The sequence below is a fragment of the Bos indicus x Bos taurus genome, chromosome 23, assembly GCF_003369695.1.
Source record: "Bos indicus x Bos taurus breed Angus x Brahman F1 hybrid chromosome 23, Bos_hybrid_MaternalHap_v2.0, whole genome shotgun sequence".
NCBI lineage: Eukaryota > Metazoa > Chordata > Mammalia > Artiodactyla > Bovidae > Bos > Bos indicus x Bos taurus.
Genome location: NC_040098.1, coordinates 29,204,815 through 29,219,893, shown reverse-complemented (window position 1 = coordinate 29,219,893; position 15,079 = coordinate 29,204,815). Strand labels below are relative to the sequence as shown.

The 15,079-nt window shown below is 56.6% G+C and overlaps 2 protein-coding genes across 3 annotated transcripts; both read right to left on the bottom strand.

The window, feature by feature from the left end:
- Window positions 1-929: 929 nt before the first annotated feature.
- PPP1R18 (protein phosphatase 1 regulatory subunit 18) lies at window positions 930-11,223 on the bottom strand. Of its 2 annotated transcripts, none has more exons than XM_027525433.1 (4): window positions 11,093-11,223; window positions 7,725-9,347; window positions 3,191-3,401; window positions 930-1,803 (listed from the first exon to the last, which is right to left on the bottom strand). In XM_027525433.1, the coding sequence occupies exons 2-4, from the start codon at window positions 9,318-9,320 to the stop codon at window positions 1,784-1,786; spliced, it is 1,827 nt and encodes a 608-aa protein (XP_027381234.1). In that variant the 5' UTR covers window positions 9,321-9,347; window positions 11,093-11,223; the 3' UTR covers window positions 930-1,783. The 2 variants fall into 2 exon arrangements, with proteins under 2 accessions (XP_027381234.1, XP_027381235.1); XM_027525434.1 differs by lacking the exon at window positions 11,093-11,223 and adding an exon at window positions 10,433-10,537.
- A 111-nt stretch (window positions 11,224-11,334) lies between these two features.
- Window positions 11,335-14,593, bottom strand: NRM (nurim). The gene is made up of 4 exons (XM_027525440.1): window positions 14,039-14,593; window positions 13,279-13,475; window positions 12,499-12,675; window positions 11,335-12,171 (listed from the first exon to the last, which is right to left on the bottom strand). Exons 1-4 carry the CDS (start codon window positions 14,169-14,171, stop codon window positions 11,890-11,892), a joined length of 789 nt encoding a protein of 262 aa, XP_027381241.1. The 5' UTR covers window positions 14,172-14,593; the 3' UTR covers window positions 11,335-11,889.
- Window positions 14,594-15,079: the final 486 nt, after the last annotated feature.

Below are 15,079 nucleotides of genomic sequence, written 5' to 3'. Positions count from 1 at the left end.
CAGAGTGTCCTCTGCTTCCAAATTTTTATCTCCTTTCATCTGCTCATTCGTTCATTCATTCTAAAGATAATTGTGTGTGTCTATCAGGTGCCAGGCATGCGGACGCCGCAGTGAACCCAGCTGACTGTTTGTCATCATGGTATGTCCAGTGTGTGGGTGCTCCAACTGTCCTTCCTCACACCAGCCCTAGACTTACAAAAATAATAATTTTTAAAATTACTTTTTAATCATTTAAAAGTATTTATTTTTGGCTGCACTGGGTCTTCAATGCGCATGAACTTTCCCTAGTTGCAGCAAGTCGGGGCTCCTCTTTGCTGAGGTGGCAGGAGGGCTTCTCATTGTGGTGGCTTTTCTCGTTTCAGAGCACGGACTCTAGGTACCCGGGCTCAGTACTTGTGGTACACCAGCCTAGTTGCCCTGCAGCAGGTGGCATCTTCTGGAGCAGGGGTCAAACCTGTGTCCCCTGCATTGGCAGGCAGATTCTTAACCACTGGACCATCAGGGAAGTCCAAAAATTTTTTAATTAAAAAAAAAAGAGAGAAAACAAAACAGGGAGTTCCCTGGTGGTCTAGTGGTTAGGATTTGATGATTTCATCATGGAGGCCCAGGATAAGTCCCTGGCTGGGGAACTGAGATGCCGCAAGCTGAGAGGCACAGCAAGAACAAAACCAAACCAAAGCAACAACAAAAAATCCCCAGTCCCTCTCCTGCTGGTCCTTGGAGAAATCGGTGCCAGGTTCTCCCAGAACCCTCTCTCCATGGCCAGTGCTGAGCTTCTGGTTCCCTGTCATATTTTCCCCTCCCACAGCCATGGCTGCTTCCTCCTTATGGCTAGTAAGAAGGTGAGAGAGGCCTGGAATGAGGAACCCAGAACCCACTCCATCCCACCCCGACCCCATTCCCTTTTTCAAAAGAAAGAGAAGCAGCAGGAGAGTTGGAGAGAGCTCCATTTTATTATAGAAAATAAAAACAAAAACAAAAACCCAGGCAATTGAGAAGAAAGGAGACACAGGGGGAAGAGAGTTGAGGTCCCTCATGACTCACCCCACACCCTCAAAATTCAATTCAATTGTGAACCACCAGGAGGAACAGAATTAAATAACTAGAGGGGGATACAGAGTTAAGATTCCCAGCCTTCCCTCTGGGGGAAAGTGAGACACGGGAATACTGAGCAAAAGTGGAGGAAGCCATACCCCAAGTCCCCCCAGTGCGGGGACTCCAGGGGACAGGGAAGAGGATTCTACATGGACACGCAAGTAGGCGTGGCTTGTAAACCCAGGACTTTGGCAGGTGGGGCTGGGGATGGCGGGGGTAGGGGGCTGTAAACCAGGCTGTAGTCAAGAGAAGCAGCAGGAGCTGTAAACAAAGGGGCAGGGACCTAAGGAACAGGAGGGAGAGGTGCTGGAAATGCAGTGGGGGCTGGGTCTCCTGGGGAGATGGGGGAGCCTCCAAGGGGTGGTAGGGAGTCGAGGAGCGTGTACCCTGCCAGTGGAGATGGCAAGGGTGCTCCATCTCTACCCCCGCCCTGTGAGCTCTGTGCTCCTCCCCAGGACTGCATGGGGGTCTCGGATCACCTAGGAGGCACCAGCGTGTCTGAGGAGGGTGGAAACTGAGCGGTTGCCTCTGCCCCCAGAAACAGGAAGAAGAAAGCGAGGTGGAAGATGCTGGTTGCCCTTCCCTGCCAGGCTCATGCTGAGGGTCTGTCTGTCTGCTCTGAACCTTCTGGGTTCCAGAATCTTCAGTTCCGGGAAGAAGGGAGGTGTATCTCCGTGTGGGAAGAGGGTCACCTCCGGCAAGACTCATCTGTGCGAGAGGGGGCAGCAAGGATAGAGGATGAGAGAGGTTCTCCGCCGCCCGCCTCCCTACCCGCTCCCCACACTGAAGGCCAGTTGGCATGCGGAAAATCTTACAACATCTCCCACGTCCTGAGTGCCTGTTGCTACTACTAGTCATAGCAGCCATCACTCATTTCATTTAGCTTGGATTCTCTGCCAGCCATTCTCATAACTTGTTTAATCTTGCAATAACCCCAGGAGATGTTAAGTTATTCCATGTCCAGCCATAGTTCCTAAGTGCTTCCCAAAAAGTTCTTAACCCTCTCAACAATCTCAAGAGGTGGTTATTATTAACCTCATTTCAAAAATAATAAACTGAGGCCAGAGGTCAGGCAGTTACCCTGAGGTAACACCACAATTAAGAGACATGATGGAATTCAAACTCAGGCCTGTCTGATCCAAATCCTGTGTTAACTACACTGTAGCACTCAGAAAGAGTCCTGGTTTAGAAATGTGGCGATCTTATGTGCCCTTCGCTTCTCAGGACCTCAGTTTTCCCATCTGTTAAAAGGAACTGTGAAAGAGGAGAGTGAAAAAGTCGGCTTAAAGCTCAACATTCAGAAAACTAAGATCATGGCATCTGGTCCCATCAGTTCATGGCAAATAGATGGGGAAACAGTGGAAACAGTGACAGACTTTAGTTTTTGGAGTTCCAAAATCCCTGCAGATGGTGACTGTAGCCATGAAATTAAAAGATGCTTGCTCCTTGGAAGAAAAGCTATGACCAACCTAGACAGCATATTAAAAAGCAGAGACATTACTTTGCCAACAACAGTCCGTCTAGTCAAGGCTATGGTTTTTCCAATAGTCGTGTATAGATGTGAAAGTTGGACTATAAAGAAAGCTGAGCACCGAAGAATTGATACTTTTGAACTGTGGTGTTGGAGAAAATCTTGAGAGTCCCTTTGACTGCAAGAAGATCCAACAAGTCCATCCTAAAGGAATCAGTCCTGAATATTCATTGGAAGGACTGATGTTGAAGCTGAAACTCCAATACTTTGGCCACCTGATGTGAAGAACTGACTCATTTGAAAAGACCCTGATGCTGGGAAAGATTGAAGGTGGGAGGAGAAGGGGACGACAGAAGATGAGATGGCTGGATGGCATCACGGACTCAATGGACATGAGTTTAAGTAAACTCAGGGAGTTGGTGATGGACAGGGAGGCCAGTCCATGGGATCGCAAAGAGTCGGACACGACTGAGAGACTGAACCGAATGAACTAAAGGAGCTGTTGGGCTAGAGTCCCCACCAAGCTCCTTCCAAGCGCCAACATTAAATCCCCCTTCCTCCTGAACCGCAGTGCCCGCTCCGACCAGCAGGCGGCGCCAACGGGACGGCGAAGTCTGCGCTCACCCACTATCAGGGCCTTGGTGCGCAGCCCGCCCTGAAGCTCTGGCTGCAGCAACAGCAGTTCCTCCTCCTCCTCTTCGTCGTCGGCTTGGGCCGCTGGGGGACTCGGGGCGCTGGGGGCCTCAGGCTCCGGGCCCAGCTCTTCTAGCACCGAACTCTCCGAGGGATACTGATACGTGGTCTCCAGGGCTGTCTCGCTGAAGGAGATCTTGAGCTGCGGGTGGGAGAGAAAGCGGGGAGGAGGCGAGGTCAGACCGCAGGGTAACAGGTGCAGGACCACAGGGAGTGGGGACTGGGTTTGGGCACGACTCGCTGACTTTGCCCGCCCCAGCCACTCTGGAAGCCAGTTTTCCTTTCGGTACTCGCTACTCGCTGGCCAATCCCAGATTTCCCCTCTTCAGTCATATCGTTTGAAAAACATTGACTTTGGCCTGAGCTTAGGCAGGGGCCTGGGTAGCAGGAGTAAGGAACCCAGGATCAAGGTTTCTACTTTTAGAGTGTGGGAGGTGGAAAGATAAAGAGAAATTAAAAACCTGGATATAAGTCCTGTGATCAGAACTGAGTCTTTGGGCACCCTGGGGGCAATCAGGGGGGCTCCCCAGGGGAGGTGAGAGCTGTCTCCTGGGCAGGAAGGAGCTGGCTGGGAGGGAGTCACAGGCAAAAGCCAAGACAGGCACATTGGTTTCCAGAGCCTTGATCCCTTGCTGTTCGAGGGAGAACCCAGGACCCTGAACACCAGCCTCTCCCACCTCACTCACTCCTCTCCTGCAGCTGAAGTGAGCTCCCAGGAAAGGGTCTTGGCTCTGACAGGGGAGCAGAGACCAACAGAAAAGCCAGAGGAAGGGAGACTGTCCCCCGAAACCCATTGAGATGATAAGCCCAAGTCCCTGAAAGCAGTAGCTGTGGGGGAGGTGACAGGGCAGAGAGGAAAGTCCAGACAAACACGGGACAGGGGTGGAGAACGCACCAGAAGGGACGTGCAGTGACAGAGACAGGCGACCAGAGGAATCTGGAGGGGGCAGAAAATCCTCGGGAACATACTGGCGCAAGAGCCGGCGAGCCCCAGCTGTTCTCACCACCTTTTTACCCTTCCCCTCTGCCCTCCTAAGAAGCTCACGGGGAAGGGGCAGGGTGGGATTAACTCTGGGAGCCAAAGCGATTAAGGAGACAAACAGGAGGATTCCATGCGAACTGCTCGGAAAGGTCCAGAGGATCTCCTTGGGCCTTCTCTAGCATCCGTTGGGGAACCTGGGGGTTGGGGGCCCTGCATCCCCGAGTCTCTGCATGGACTGGCGTATGAGAAGAGAGTAACCAGGATGGTGGCTGGACAGATGGTTGCTAACAGCTGGGTCCCCATGGGAAGCGAGAACTCAAGAGACGTGTGTGTGTGTGTGCGTGCACGCGTGCACATGCGTGTGTCACTCTAAGCGTCCAAACCTGGCATAGGCCCACCTCTCTGGGAACAAAAGCCAGAACCTGGCCAAGGCCTAGGAGGGGCTCCAATGTGCCCCTCGCCACTCAACACTGCATCCTCCTCCACCCCAGCCACATGGGCTGTGATTTCTTCCAGGCCCACCCCAGGCACTCTTACCTCAGGGCCTTTGCACTGGCTGTTCACTCAGCTTAGAATACTCTTCCCCCAATATCGCCGTGGCTCCCTCCCTTTGGATCATGCTATTATTTGCTCCTCCTACCATCTGGCCCTCAAAGTTCCATTTGTCCCTGTCCTAATTTTTTCCCATAATCACTTAACCACCTTCTAACCTAACGTACCAAAAAGAAAGTTAGTCGCTCAGTCGTGTCCAACTCTTTGCAACCCCAAGGACTATAACCCACCAAGCTCCTCTGTTCATGAAATTTTCTAGGTAAGAATACTGGAGTCGGTTGCCATTTCCTTCTCCAGGGGATCTTCCCAATCCAGGGATTGAATCCAGGTCTCCTACATCACAGGCAGGTTCTTTACCGTTTGAACCACTAGGGAAGCCCTAACCTACCAGAGGATTTACTAATTTGGTTACTTATTTTTGTCTGCTGTCAATAGAAGCATGGAAGTTGCTTCAATGGGTAAGGAAGGTTCCATTCATCCAGACATCAGATGGCGTCTCAACATACCAACCCTAGGGGAACACTCTTGCGGGGTGGGGGGGTGCAGGCCAGCCTGCACACAGTCGACCCCCAGTCCGCGTCTGTGGAACAGCCAGCTGGTAGAATTGAGTGACAGGAACCAGACCCCTTATATCCTAACTTCTCCAAAGGAACCACGTCTACTGCTGACAGGTTTACCCAAACTTCTGGGAACCCACTTCTGTTTTCTTTTCATGTCACCTTTTGAGATACCGAGCTCTGTAGTTTATTATCTGCTCTGGTAAAAGGAGCCATTTTATTTGCTCTCTGTCCATGTTTGTCTCTCTCCCCCAACCCTGCTTCTCTCCTCACCACCCCAACTTCTGACTGGGCTTCTCAGGAATGCACAGCCTTCATGGGGTGTGTGTGTTGAGGGGGGTGGGTACGGATGGGATGACTCACTCACTCCTCTCTCATCAGCTATATAAGGTCACAAGGGGGCTGGGGAGAGGAGGGGCCGACCTCCCAGCCAGAGGGGCCTCTGGGGAAGGGCACGGGCCATGGCCCAACCCCTGGGCTCCAGTGGCAGGGCTGGGGCTTCTTTCCCAGTGCAGGGACACGTTTGATGGAATTAGCCTGCAAACAGGAGTTATTTAGGGAAAGGGGGACAGTGTTAGATGGCAGGGTCCTCCTATCCCTGATCTGATAGGCAGGGCTGGACATGCCCGTCCCTGACGAGCAGGGTGCTGGGAGAGAGGAGGAGGCCTCAGGGAGAGCTGAGGGGAAAGTGTCTGGGCCCAGAGAACTCTGCACTGCTTCTTCCCCACCCCCACCTGAAGCAGCCGCTTCCTTATTCTCTCACCACATCCTGAGCACAGTTCTGGCCAGGCCCATGGCCCCATGTTCGCCACTCAGCCCCACCAGCCTTCCGGCCCCCACCCCAGGCTTCCTGTTTGGGCGATCTGCTTCCGGCTCCCTCACTCCCTGACCTAGGACCTAGGACCTCCCTCACTCTCACAGGTCCTGCCCTGCACTCAGTCCCCGGCCTTTGGGCCCCAGACTTCATGTCTTCCCCTCTTTGTTCCTGCCCAGAGGCACAAGACAGCCTCTACAGTAGTGACTTCTCTGAACATCTCACCCTGGCTGTTCCTGACCTAGTTTCTCGCCCAGCCCGGAGGCAAAAGGGTCACCTAGCAGTCAGCTCAGGACAGACCCAGGGACCACGGCTCTGGGATGGGAGCTTGAGCTTCATGTGAAGATGAGCTGGGGTCTCAAGTGACTCCCGACCTTTGTGCTTTCCCACTGACACCGGGGACACGAAAACCAATCTGAGGATGACACATATGGGATGAGGGCTGGAGCTGTGTTAGATACAGAACTTCTCTTTCCTTGGAGATTTTCAAGCTGGAAACTGGTGTATGGGGCAGGAGTTGGGCCAGCGCCAGGGAAGAAGTCAGCTTGGCTGTTTCCAACTTCCCCGCACCGCCTTTTTTCCAGTTTAACCTCTGACCTTCTGCTGGCCCCAGTCCCCAACCCTGCCCTCGACTCCCATTGTGCTCTCTGCTCTCAGCACAGTGCCTCCAAATTCACTTCTCTTTCTTTCTACCCCAAGAGGAGGGAGAGGCCAGGAAGAAAGGGGAAAACCAACTGCTGAGCCAGTTCTGGGGAGGGAGGGGATGCCCAGGGAGGAAGGACTGGGAGGGAGTGGTGGGGGGAGTATTTTGGAAGAGGAGAAGGCTTTTCTTGTCCCAAGAGAGAAGGGAGCACTGTCTGAAGCTGTGGCCCAGCTGGGGGTGTGCAACCCCAAGGTCACCCACTTCAAATGGCCTCTGTGTGAGTCTCTCCCATGGGGCAGACTCGGGGTTCAAAAGCCTTCTTCTCTCTGCTCCTTGGCCAGCCCCTGTTCCACTCCCCTCCCCCACTATCCTAGGATGTCCCCACTCCGCTCTGCAACACCCCCTTCCTTGGGTCTGTGAGCTGTTCCTCCACTAGCTTCTCCCTGCCATTTCTCCCTAAAACCCCAAACCCTTCTGCCTTCCCAGGCTTCCTACCCCGGCATTCTTTTGCCCACTTTTGCCCTGCAGACCCTGCCCGCGTAGACTCCGGGCTGTGGCCTCAACTCGGGTCTCCCACCCAGATGGGCTGGGCTGGGTCACAGACTCGGGAATGGAAAGCATGGGGGGGAACTCAGAGCCTGAGGGAGAGAAGAGTGAGGAGCCTGGGCACACCCTGAGAGAGACACACCCAGGACAGCGAGCCTGATTGTGGAGCAGGCTCCTTGGGCTGGGAAATGAATGGAAAAGAAGGGCCACAAAAAGGAAGGGCGTGTGTTCAGAGGAGGAAGGGTGGCAGCAGGAATGAACAAGAATAGACGAAGACAAGGATACAGAGGTGTAAAAAAAGGGAGAGAGACAGGAGTCCACAGAGCAGTGATGGTGGGCTGGGCGAGAAGTCTGGGTTGGCTGCTCCCTACCTGTTTGTGGCGCCTTTCAGGGGACCCCTTGACAAGGCAGCTTCGGCTGAGGCGGAGGTAGCCCCCCAGAACCAAGATCTCCTCGGCAGTCGGGTACCGCTTCTTCCCAGCCCCAGGGACCGCCGCGTCAGCTGTGGCTGGGGTGGCTGGAGTGGCGGGGGCTGCAGGGGGCGCGGACCGCCGGGGGTTGACTGTGAAGGTGTGTCCGCTGCGGCGGGGGGCCCCCACCCCTGGCCCTGCCTTCACCCCGTAGAAGAGCCGGCTCATGAGGGGATCCCCAAGGGACTGGGGGGCAGGTGGGGCTGGGGGTGGGGGAGACAGAGGGGCTGCAGGTGGGGGCCGGAGTTCCCCTGCTTCCTCTTCCTGCCGTCTAGAGGCTCCAGTCCCGGCGTCCTCTGGGGAGAGGGGGGAGGGCGCAGAGCAGCGGTCCTGCAGGGCGCCCAGAGGCCTGCTCTGAGTGCCCGCCTCCTCCTTCTCAGCCTCCCCTTCTCCAGCCTCTGCACCCAAAGGCCCCACGTGCTTCTCGGCAGACTCTGGAGTGTCTGGTTTCTGGGGCTGAGGCTCTGTGTCCCTGGGTGTCCAGTCTCGGACCTTCCCAGAGTTCAGGGTCCATTTCCAGCCTTCCAGTGGCCGCAGGCCCCTCTCGCCATCCTCCACAGGACTGGGCCTTTCCTCTGCTCCCTCCGGTCCTGCAGAGCGACTGTCTGGAGCCTCCCTTGTCGGGGTCTCTGACAACACTGTGGTCCCTTCTGGGACCATTCTTGGAATCGGCCTCTCGTCTTTTCTCCCCCATTCCTCTGAGCAGTCTTTTCTTTCTTCTCCTGAACTCGGCCTCCACTCTGATGCCTCCAGTTGTGCCAAACTCTGTCCCTGAGACTCTCTGGGGTCAGGCCTCCATTTACGGGACTCTGTCAGGCCCAGCTTCTGGTTGTCAGACTCTTCGGGGCTCAGTCTACTGTCCACCACCTCTGTTCTCCTGGGGCTTTGTTCTCGGGGCTCTGCCAGTCTCAAACTCCGCTCAGGAGTTTCTCCAGGGCTCAGCCTCCATTTCCGCACCTCTGACAGTCTGGAGCTCCTGTCTCCAGCCTCTCCTGGGCTCTGCCTCCAGTCCCGAGACTCCAAAGGCCTGGGGCTCAACTCTCGAGCTCCCCCTATCCCCAGCCTCTTCTCTCTGAGCCACTCTTCCCTGGACTCTCTTCCCTTGGGGCTGGGATCCCGTGTCTCCCCGGCGCTGGGTCTCCGCCCCCGGGTCTCCAAAGGTCCAGGCCGTCTGTCGGTGAGTAGCTCTTCACTCCGCTGCTGCTGCTGCTGGCGCTCTTGCCGGATAAATCGGTTCTGGTGCACGGGCCCAATGGCCTCCAGGAGGACAGCAGACTCGTCTGGGTTTGGAGGTCCAGCCTCCGTAGTCCCAGGCGCAGGGCTAGGCTCCCCAGGAGACAGACCAAGCTTGGCCCGGCGGCGCTCCAGAAGGCCCCGCTTCCAGGCTGGCATCTGCGACAGCCGCTCCCGCTCTGCAGTCTCACGGCCGCGAACGGCTGCCTCTTCCTGCCGGCGCCGGGCTAGCAGCTGTAGCTTCCAGTCTGGGATGGTGGCCATGGTCGCCTTGGGGAGGGTGGGGGAACGCTGGGGGGCAGAGAACAGGAAGGAGAGGCTCCAGAGGGGCCCAGGAGGTGAGAATGGGGGTGGGGGGAGAGGAAGCAGGGGGAGAGGTGGGACACAGAGGAGCTGAGGGTGAGGACAGTAGGAAAGGGGGCGGCGAGGGGGTGGGCAGAGAAAGGGGAAAAACTGAGAAAGAGAAGAGGAAACTAAGAGCCAGGTGATGGGGTTGGGGGAGGTGGGTCGAGAAGAAGAGTGGAGATTCAGCAAAGAGACAAGAGTCAGATTTGTGGGTACAGGTTACTGGGCATCAGAGACAGTCCCCAGGTTGTGAGAAGAGGGAAAAACGAAAGAAGTTGGCGCGAGGGAGAAGAGAGAAGAGAGGCTAGGGGTGAGCGGGGCAGGATCCGAGCGAGGTTGCCTGACCGCTACCCCAGGAGCGGCGGGAGTGGGAAGCGAGGTCAGCGGGATCCCCGGCGGAGAGGGGGCAGTGGCACCTGAAAGGGTGTCGGGAAGGTGGGAGGGCGGAGAGTGGACAGGTCCAGGGAAGAAGGGGGAATCGGGGGCAGAGGGGCAAGGGAGCTCGGCGGCTGCAGCCCGGCGAGTCTCAGCGCGGGCCCCGGAGGTCCGGGCTCCCCTTCCAGCTCCGCTTGAGCCACGCCTCTCCGACCCCCCAGCCCCCACCCCTCCGCCCTGCACTCCGCCCCGGGGCGGGCCAGGGGAAATACCCTCCCCCGGGGACTTTCGGAACCCGGCGATCGGAGCTGCCAGCTCGTTCCCAGAACCCTGGCGTCCACCCCCCACCAACCCTAACCCGGTCCCGGCCCCGCCGCCGGCCTCCCCCACCGGCGATGCCCCGAGGTCCCGGGCGAGCGAGCGCCCCAGGCGTACGAAGCACCGGCTCCACACCGCTTCGCTCCGGAGCCGGCCAGTCTTGCGCCGGGGTCTTGGCGCTCATGGAACCCCGACCTCGCCAGCCGTCCCCACCCGGCTATGACCGCACTGATGGGCAATCTCGGCACAAAGAGAGGAGAGACAGCCCGAGGTCCGCGCCCGGGACGGAAGGGAGGGGACACCCCCTCCCCAAGTCTGAAGCCCCTGGGTCAACTCACACGCCGCGGGGCTCCCGGGGGAGGGGGAGCGAAGGAGCCTGACGTCCGGAGAGAGGAGGAGAGAGGAAGAGGAGGAGAGAGGGATAGAGGGAGATCCGGGGCCGAAGGTGGGGGGGGGGTTCGGGGGGGGGGGGGGCGCGGGACGGGGGAAGGGAGGAGAAGGGGAGGGACGGAGACTGAGACCCGGGGGCCGGGCAGGGGGCGGCCGCCGCTTTGTCTGAGGACAATGGGGAGAGGGAAGGGGGCGCAGGGCGGAGCCGGGCGCGGGGGCGGAGCCTCGCTCTCCGGGTCCCCCTCTTGGGGCCTCGGCCCCGGGACTCTTTTCCCGCCGCGATCCCCGGCCCTCCGCGGTCCTTCCCCAGGGCCTCTCACGCGGCTCCCGCCCGGTAACCCTGGACAACCCAGGTGTCCAGACCCCCACCCCCAGCTCGCCAACCCGGGGCGGCGGCCCGTGACTCAGACCCCTCGAGGGACTTGGGGAGGAAGCGGCAGCTGCTCGGAGCCGGGCCCGCCCTTCCCATCTCCTGCCGCTCCTCCCCACGCTTTTGCCTATCCGGGCCAGCCTTTGTTACCGTGGGGGCGCTTGCGGGGCCCGTGGGGAGGGGGCGGCCGCAGGAGCAGGGCTGGGAAGACAACGGTTTCGGAAGCTCGCTCCCTTACCCGAACCTTTGCCCCACTCTTCCGTTTCAGCCCGTCCCCCACCCGGGTCTGCAGCGAGAAAATTGGGAGATTTGGAGGAAAGGGGACCGGGTGCTCCGGGAAGGGGGTGGAGGGCTGGGTCCGCGGGGAGTGGCCGCCGCCCAGCGGTCACCAGAAGGCGCGGCCGATGCCCAGACTCCAATGTAACTCGCCTTTCCCAGAGCCAGCCCTGCAGCTTTGAGAGACACTGACAGACTGCATTCTACACGTAGAAAAACCAGACTGAATTTTATTTTCCTGTAGCGCGAGTTCCTCGGGAGAGCAGGGAGCCTTTAGTCACCTTAGCTAAGAGCGGGAGAAACCGCTCAACTAGGTTCAGGAGGATGGAGCCTAGGGGCGGGGCCTGGGGACCTGGAACGGCCAGACAGTGGGCCTTGGTCCAGCTCCTGGGAGGGAGCTAGACGTGGAGAAAGGATCCCTGAGGCGCAGAGGGTAGTAACAGGGCTAAGGGAGTGGTCAAGCCAGACTCTTCTCTTGGTGAGGAAATTGTTAATGGAGGGTCAAGCCCTGAACTGTAAGTAGAGGGATAAGTTCCCAGCCACTCCTTCCTGGCTGGTGAGAAGTGGCCCTTGGAGTCCAATGGCTGAAATTCAGTATGGAGCTGGAACCAAGGAGTGGAGGCTCAAGCAAGGAAAGGGACCACTCCTTCAGTCCATTGATTTGGGCCTCTGGTCTGAAGCAGTCAAGGCCTGGATGTTAAGGGAATTTGGGATAGGAGGGAGAGAGGAAGTACAGGGCTTGCAACCAGGGTTAACCCCTTACTCAGCCTCCCCATCCTGGGGCCGGGAGAGCAGGTGGAGTTTTCTTTGTAGCTGGGCCCGGAGGTAGCGGAGATCATGCTGGTCCAGTCCGTGAGCCAGGCCCAGGTAGAGGGTAAGGAGGAGAGCAAGGAGCAGGCGGTCAGTGCCCAGGGTGGGTACCACCCATAGCACAGTCAGCAGCTCCACGCACACTGGATGGCGCAGGTGGGAGAAGAGTCTCAGAGCCCGGGGCGACTTCAGGGCCAGAGGCTCGCCCAGCCCCAGCACATGGTAGTACACCTAGCAGAGGGAGAATGGCTTAGAAATGGAGTCAAGCCCTTGTCACAACTTAACTGCCTCTTTCCTCCCCTTCTGGGCACCCTCCTTCTATGACAGGCTCAGGAACCACCCTTCTGAGACTGGGGGTCCCTGACCCTCATCTCTGGCCCATGAACCTTCCCAGGCCCAAGAAGCCCATGATTCCTAGCCTTTGGGGGAGGGCCGGGGGGAGACTATCTTATAAGAAAGGGAGGTGGAAGACAATGGGAGGCAGAGGGACATCCTTGGAGGGGAAAGAGGTATTCTAGAAAGGATCAAATGTCTTGGGTATGGATCTGGGAGCCTCACCTGTTTCAGGCCCATGAGCTCTGCATAGTCGAAGACAAGAAGGATGCTGAAGATGAGGAGCCAGGAAATGACATGGAGGACAAAGCAGAGGAGGGGCACCCAAGTGGCCCACGGCTCAGTCCGAGTCTCCCACAACACAGGACCCCTGGGCACGGGCTCCCAGTACCGCATCACCAGCTGAGAAAGGAAGAGGGACTGGGTTTTCCAGCAGCCCACCCTTGACAGACCCAGACCCAGGGGCTGCCCCCAGTCCAGGCTGGCCGGCTGTTCTCCCCACCTCTATCATGAGCATGTTCACCATGTGGAGGGTGCTGGGTGGGGTCCTAAGGATGTAAGAATGACATGTCTCTACTCTGAGGACTTAGAGAATGGATGAGAGTGACCAGATAGGCACGCACACTAGTCTATGCCAAGCACCCACTGAGAAGACAGGTGAGTACTAACTGGGAAGCTTTCTCTTGAGATCTAGGGAAGTGCTTTTGAAGAAAGGATAAGACTGAAGAGGTGTTAACAAGGCACTCTCAAGCGGGACAACATGAACAAAGTTGCAAAGGTGAGAATGCACACATCGTGCCCAGTGGATAACAAGCAGTACATACTTCTTAATAAAAAACAGAATGTGTGCTGTGAAAGAATGGGAGCTGAGATTAGTCCTGAACACCCTCAGTTCTCCTCCTAAACCCACACTTTATCCAAAGCCTGAGGTTCTTGCAGCTCCAATCAATGACATCCTTCACACATGCTGTTTCCCTTGAGGACTCAGCTGCTAGGGCTTCATACCTGCAAGGCCAGGGCAGTGCATGCCACGTACAGTGACCTCTGAAGGACCCCAAAGTACCGGGACATCCATTCCTTCACGGTCTCAGTTGCCATGAGGCTGTGCTGCCCCACAAACAGTAACAGGAGCCCCAGATCCCAAACCAGCGGGACAAGGATGCTTTGGTCCTGCAGGGCAGCCAGCCATCCCTGGCGGGCATCTAGCGGGAGTTGGAAAAAGGTACAAAAGATCAAGAAGACTGTGGGAAACACTGTCTACCTTCATCTCCTCCTGGGGACCCCAGGCCATGTCCCTTAATGCTTTCAAGAGCCCTATCGCTTCCTCTCTAGGCTTTGCCCACCTCATTTTGCTATTCCCTGTTTCTCCCCTTTTCCCCATGCTTCTTTCAGAGCTGGGGAAGAACATTCCTGTTGGGCAGTCACGAAAGGCATGGCTGGAGTGCCCTTCTTGTTTCAGTTCTCCAAATGCTCCCTCTTTGTAACACCCTCTATAGTCCTCTCTAAGAAGCACTTTTCTGAGAATATTCTGTTCATTGCCCTTTCCCTCCCTCTCGGTTCTCACTCTCCCGCCTCTCCAAACCGCTAATCCCAGAGTTCCTAATTTAGCCCTCCAGTCTCCTCGGCCTTGTCTCGGCGGCTTTCAAGGCTCTAGTTCCCTCTCCAGGACTTCCCCTGTCATTTGTCTCCAAGCCCCGCCCCACGCTCCCTCTGCTCCGGCTCCACCTCCCTACCCTAGAGCTCATCCTCCGTCCCTCCCGCTCACCTGGACTGCCAGACTCCGAGATTCTTCCAAGAAGTGGCCGAAGGGAGGTAAAGCGTACGAACTCCACTCCAGTGCCAAAGGCCAGGATGAAAGAGGCGAGGGCAGCAGGGATCAGGAGCAGTGCAGGGGCCATGGCGAGAAGTGGAGGGGTGGGGAAAGGGGCGGGTTTGGGATTCCCGCGGCCGCAGGCTCCGCCCCGGCCCCGCCCCCAGCCTGGAACCCTTCCTGGCGTGGGGCGGGGCTCCCGCGCGCCTGCGCCGGGTTTCCGGCCGGTGCGCGCAGCTCGCTCACACCCAGCTGCGGAGCAGCTCCTCTGGGTTCCTTTCCCCACCCGACGATCTCCGCGTCACAGAAGGGAGTGTTAGAATCCTGAGTAAGGGATGAAAAGGGCAGAGGTTGTGCAGTCACTCACGTGGGTTGAATCGCAGCTGGGTTACTTTTCTCATTCAAAATGAAGACTATTTCCCTCTTGCGGGGTTCTTGCAGAAATAGCATTATGAACCAACCCCCTTTCCTTTAACAGCTTTGACTTGAAAACAGCCAGAGTCAGAGGTTACAAAGCCTCAGTTAACACTTTAGTAATGAGCGGTGAGAGAACGGAAGACTGTTGACCTAGGCTGAGAACCCAAAGCTCTGAATCACCGATTGCAGCTTGTTAGGTGAAAAAGAGTGACTATTTTACCACAAATTAATGCTTATTCTGTAATGTGTTATAAAGTTGCCTCTCCACTTGCCAAGGGCAGAGAACTTGTCTGTAACACTGAAAGACTGGGTCTAATAATGCCAAAGGTGGCTGTTTTGTAACCATGAGTGTAACAATGTTAAAATATTTGTGATAGAAAACTTTGTTATAGTTGTAAATTTTGTAGTAGGTTAAACTTGTGATAATTAACTACCTATGACTTTAGTCTGAAACCTCATTAGTTTGACTCCACTTACTAGTCAGAAAGCACTAAGATCTTTTGTCCAAAATGTTTTCCTACAGATCTATTTGTAATACCTACGGACGAACATTCACATCTAAAAATCAAAATAAAAGCA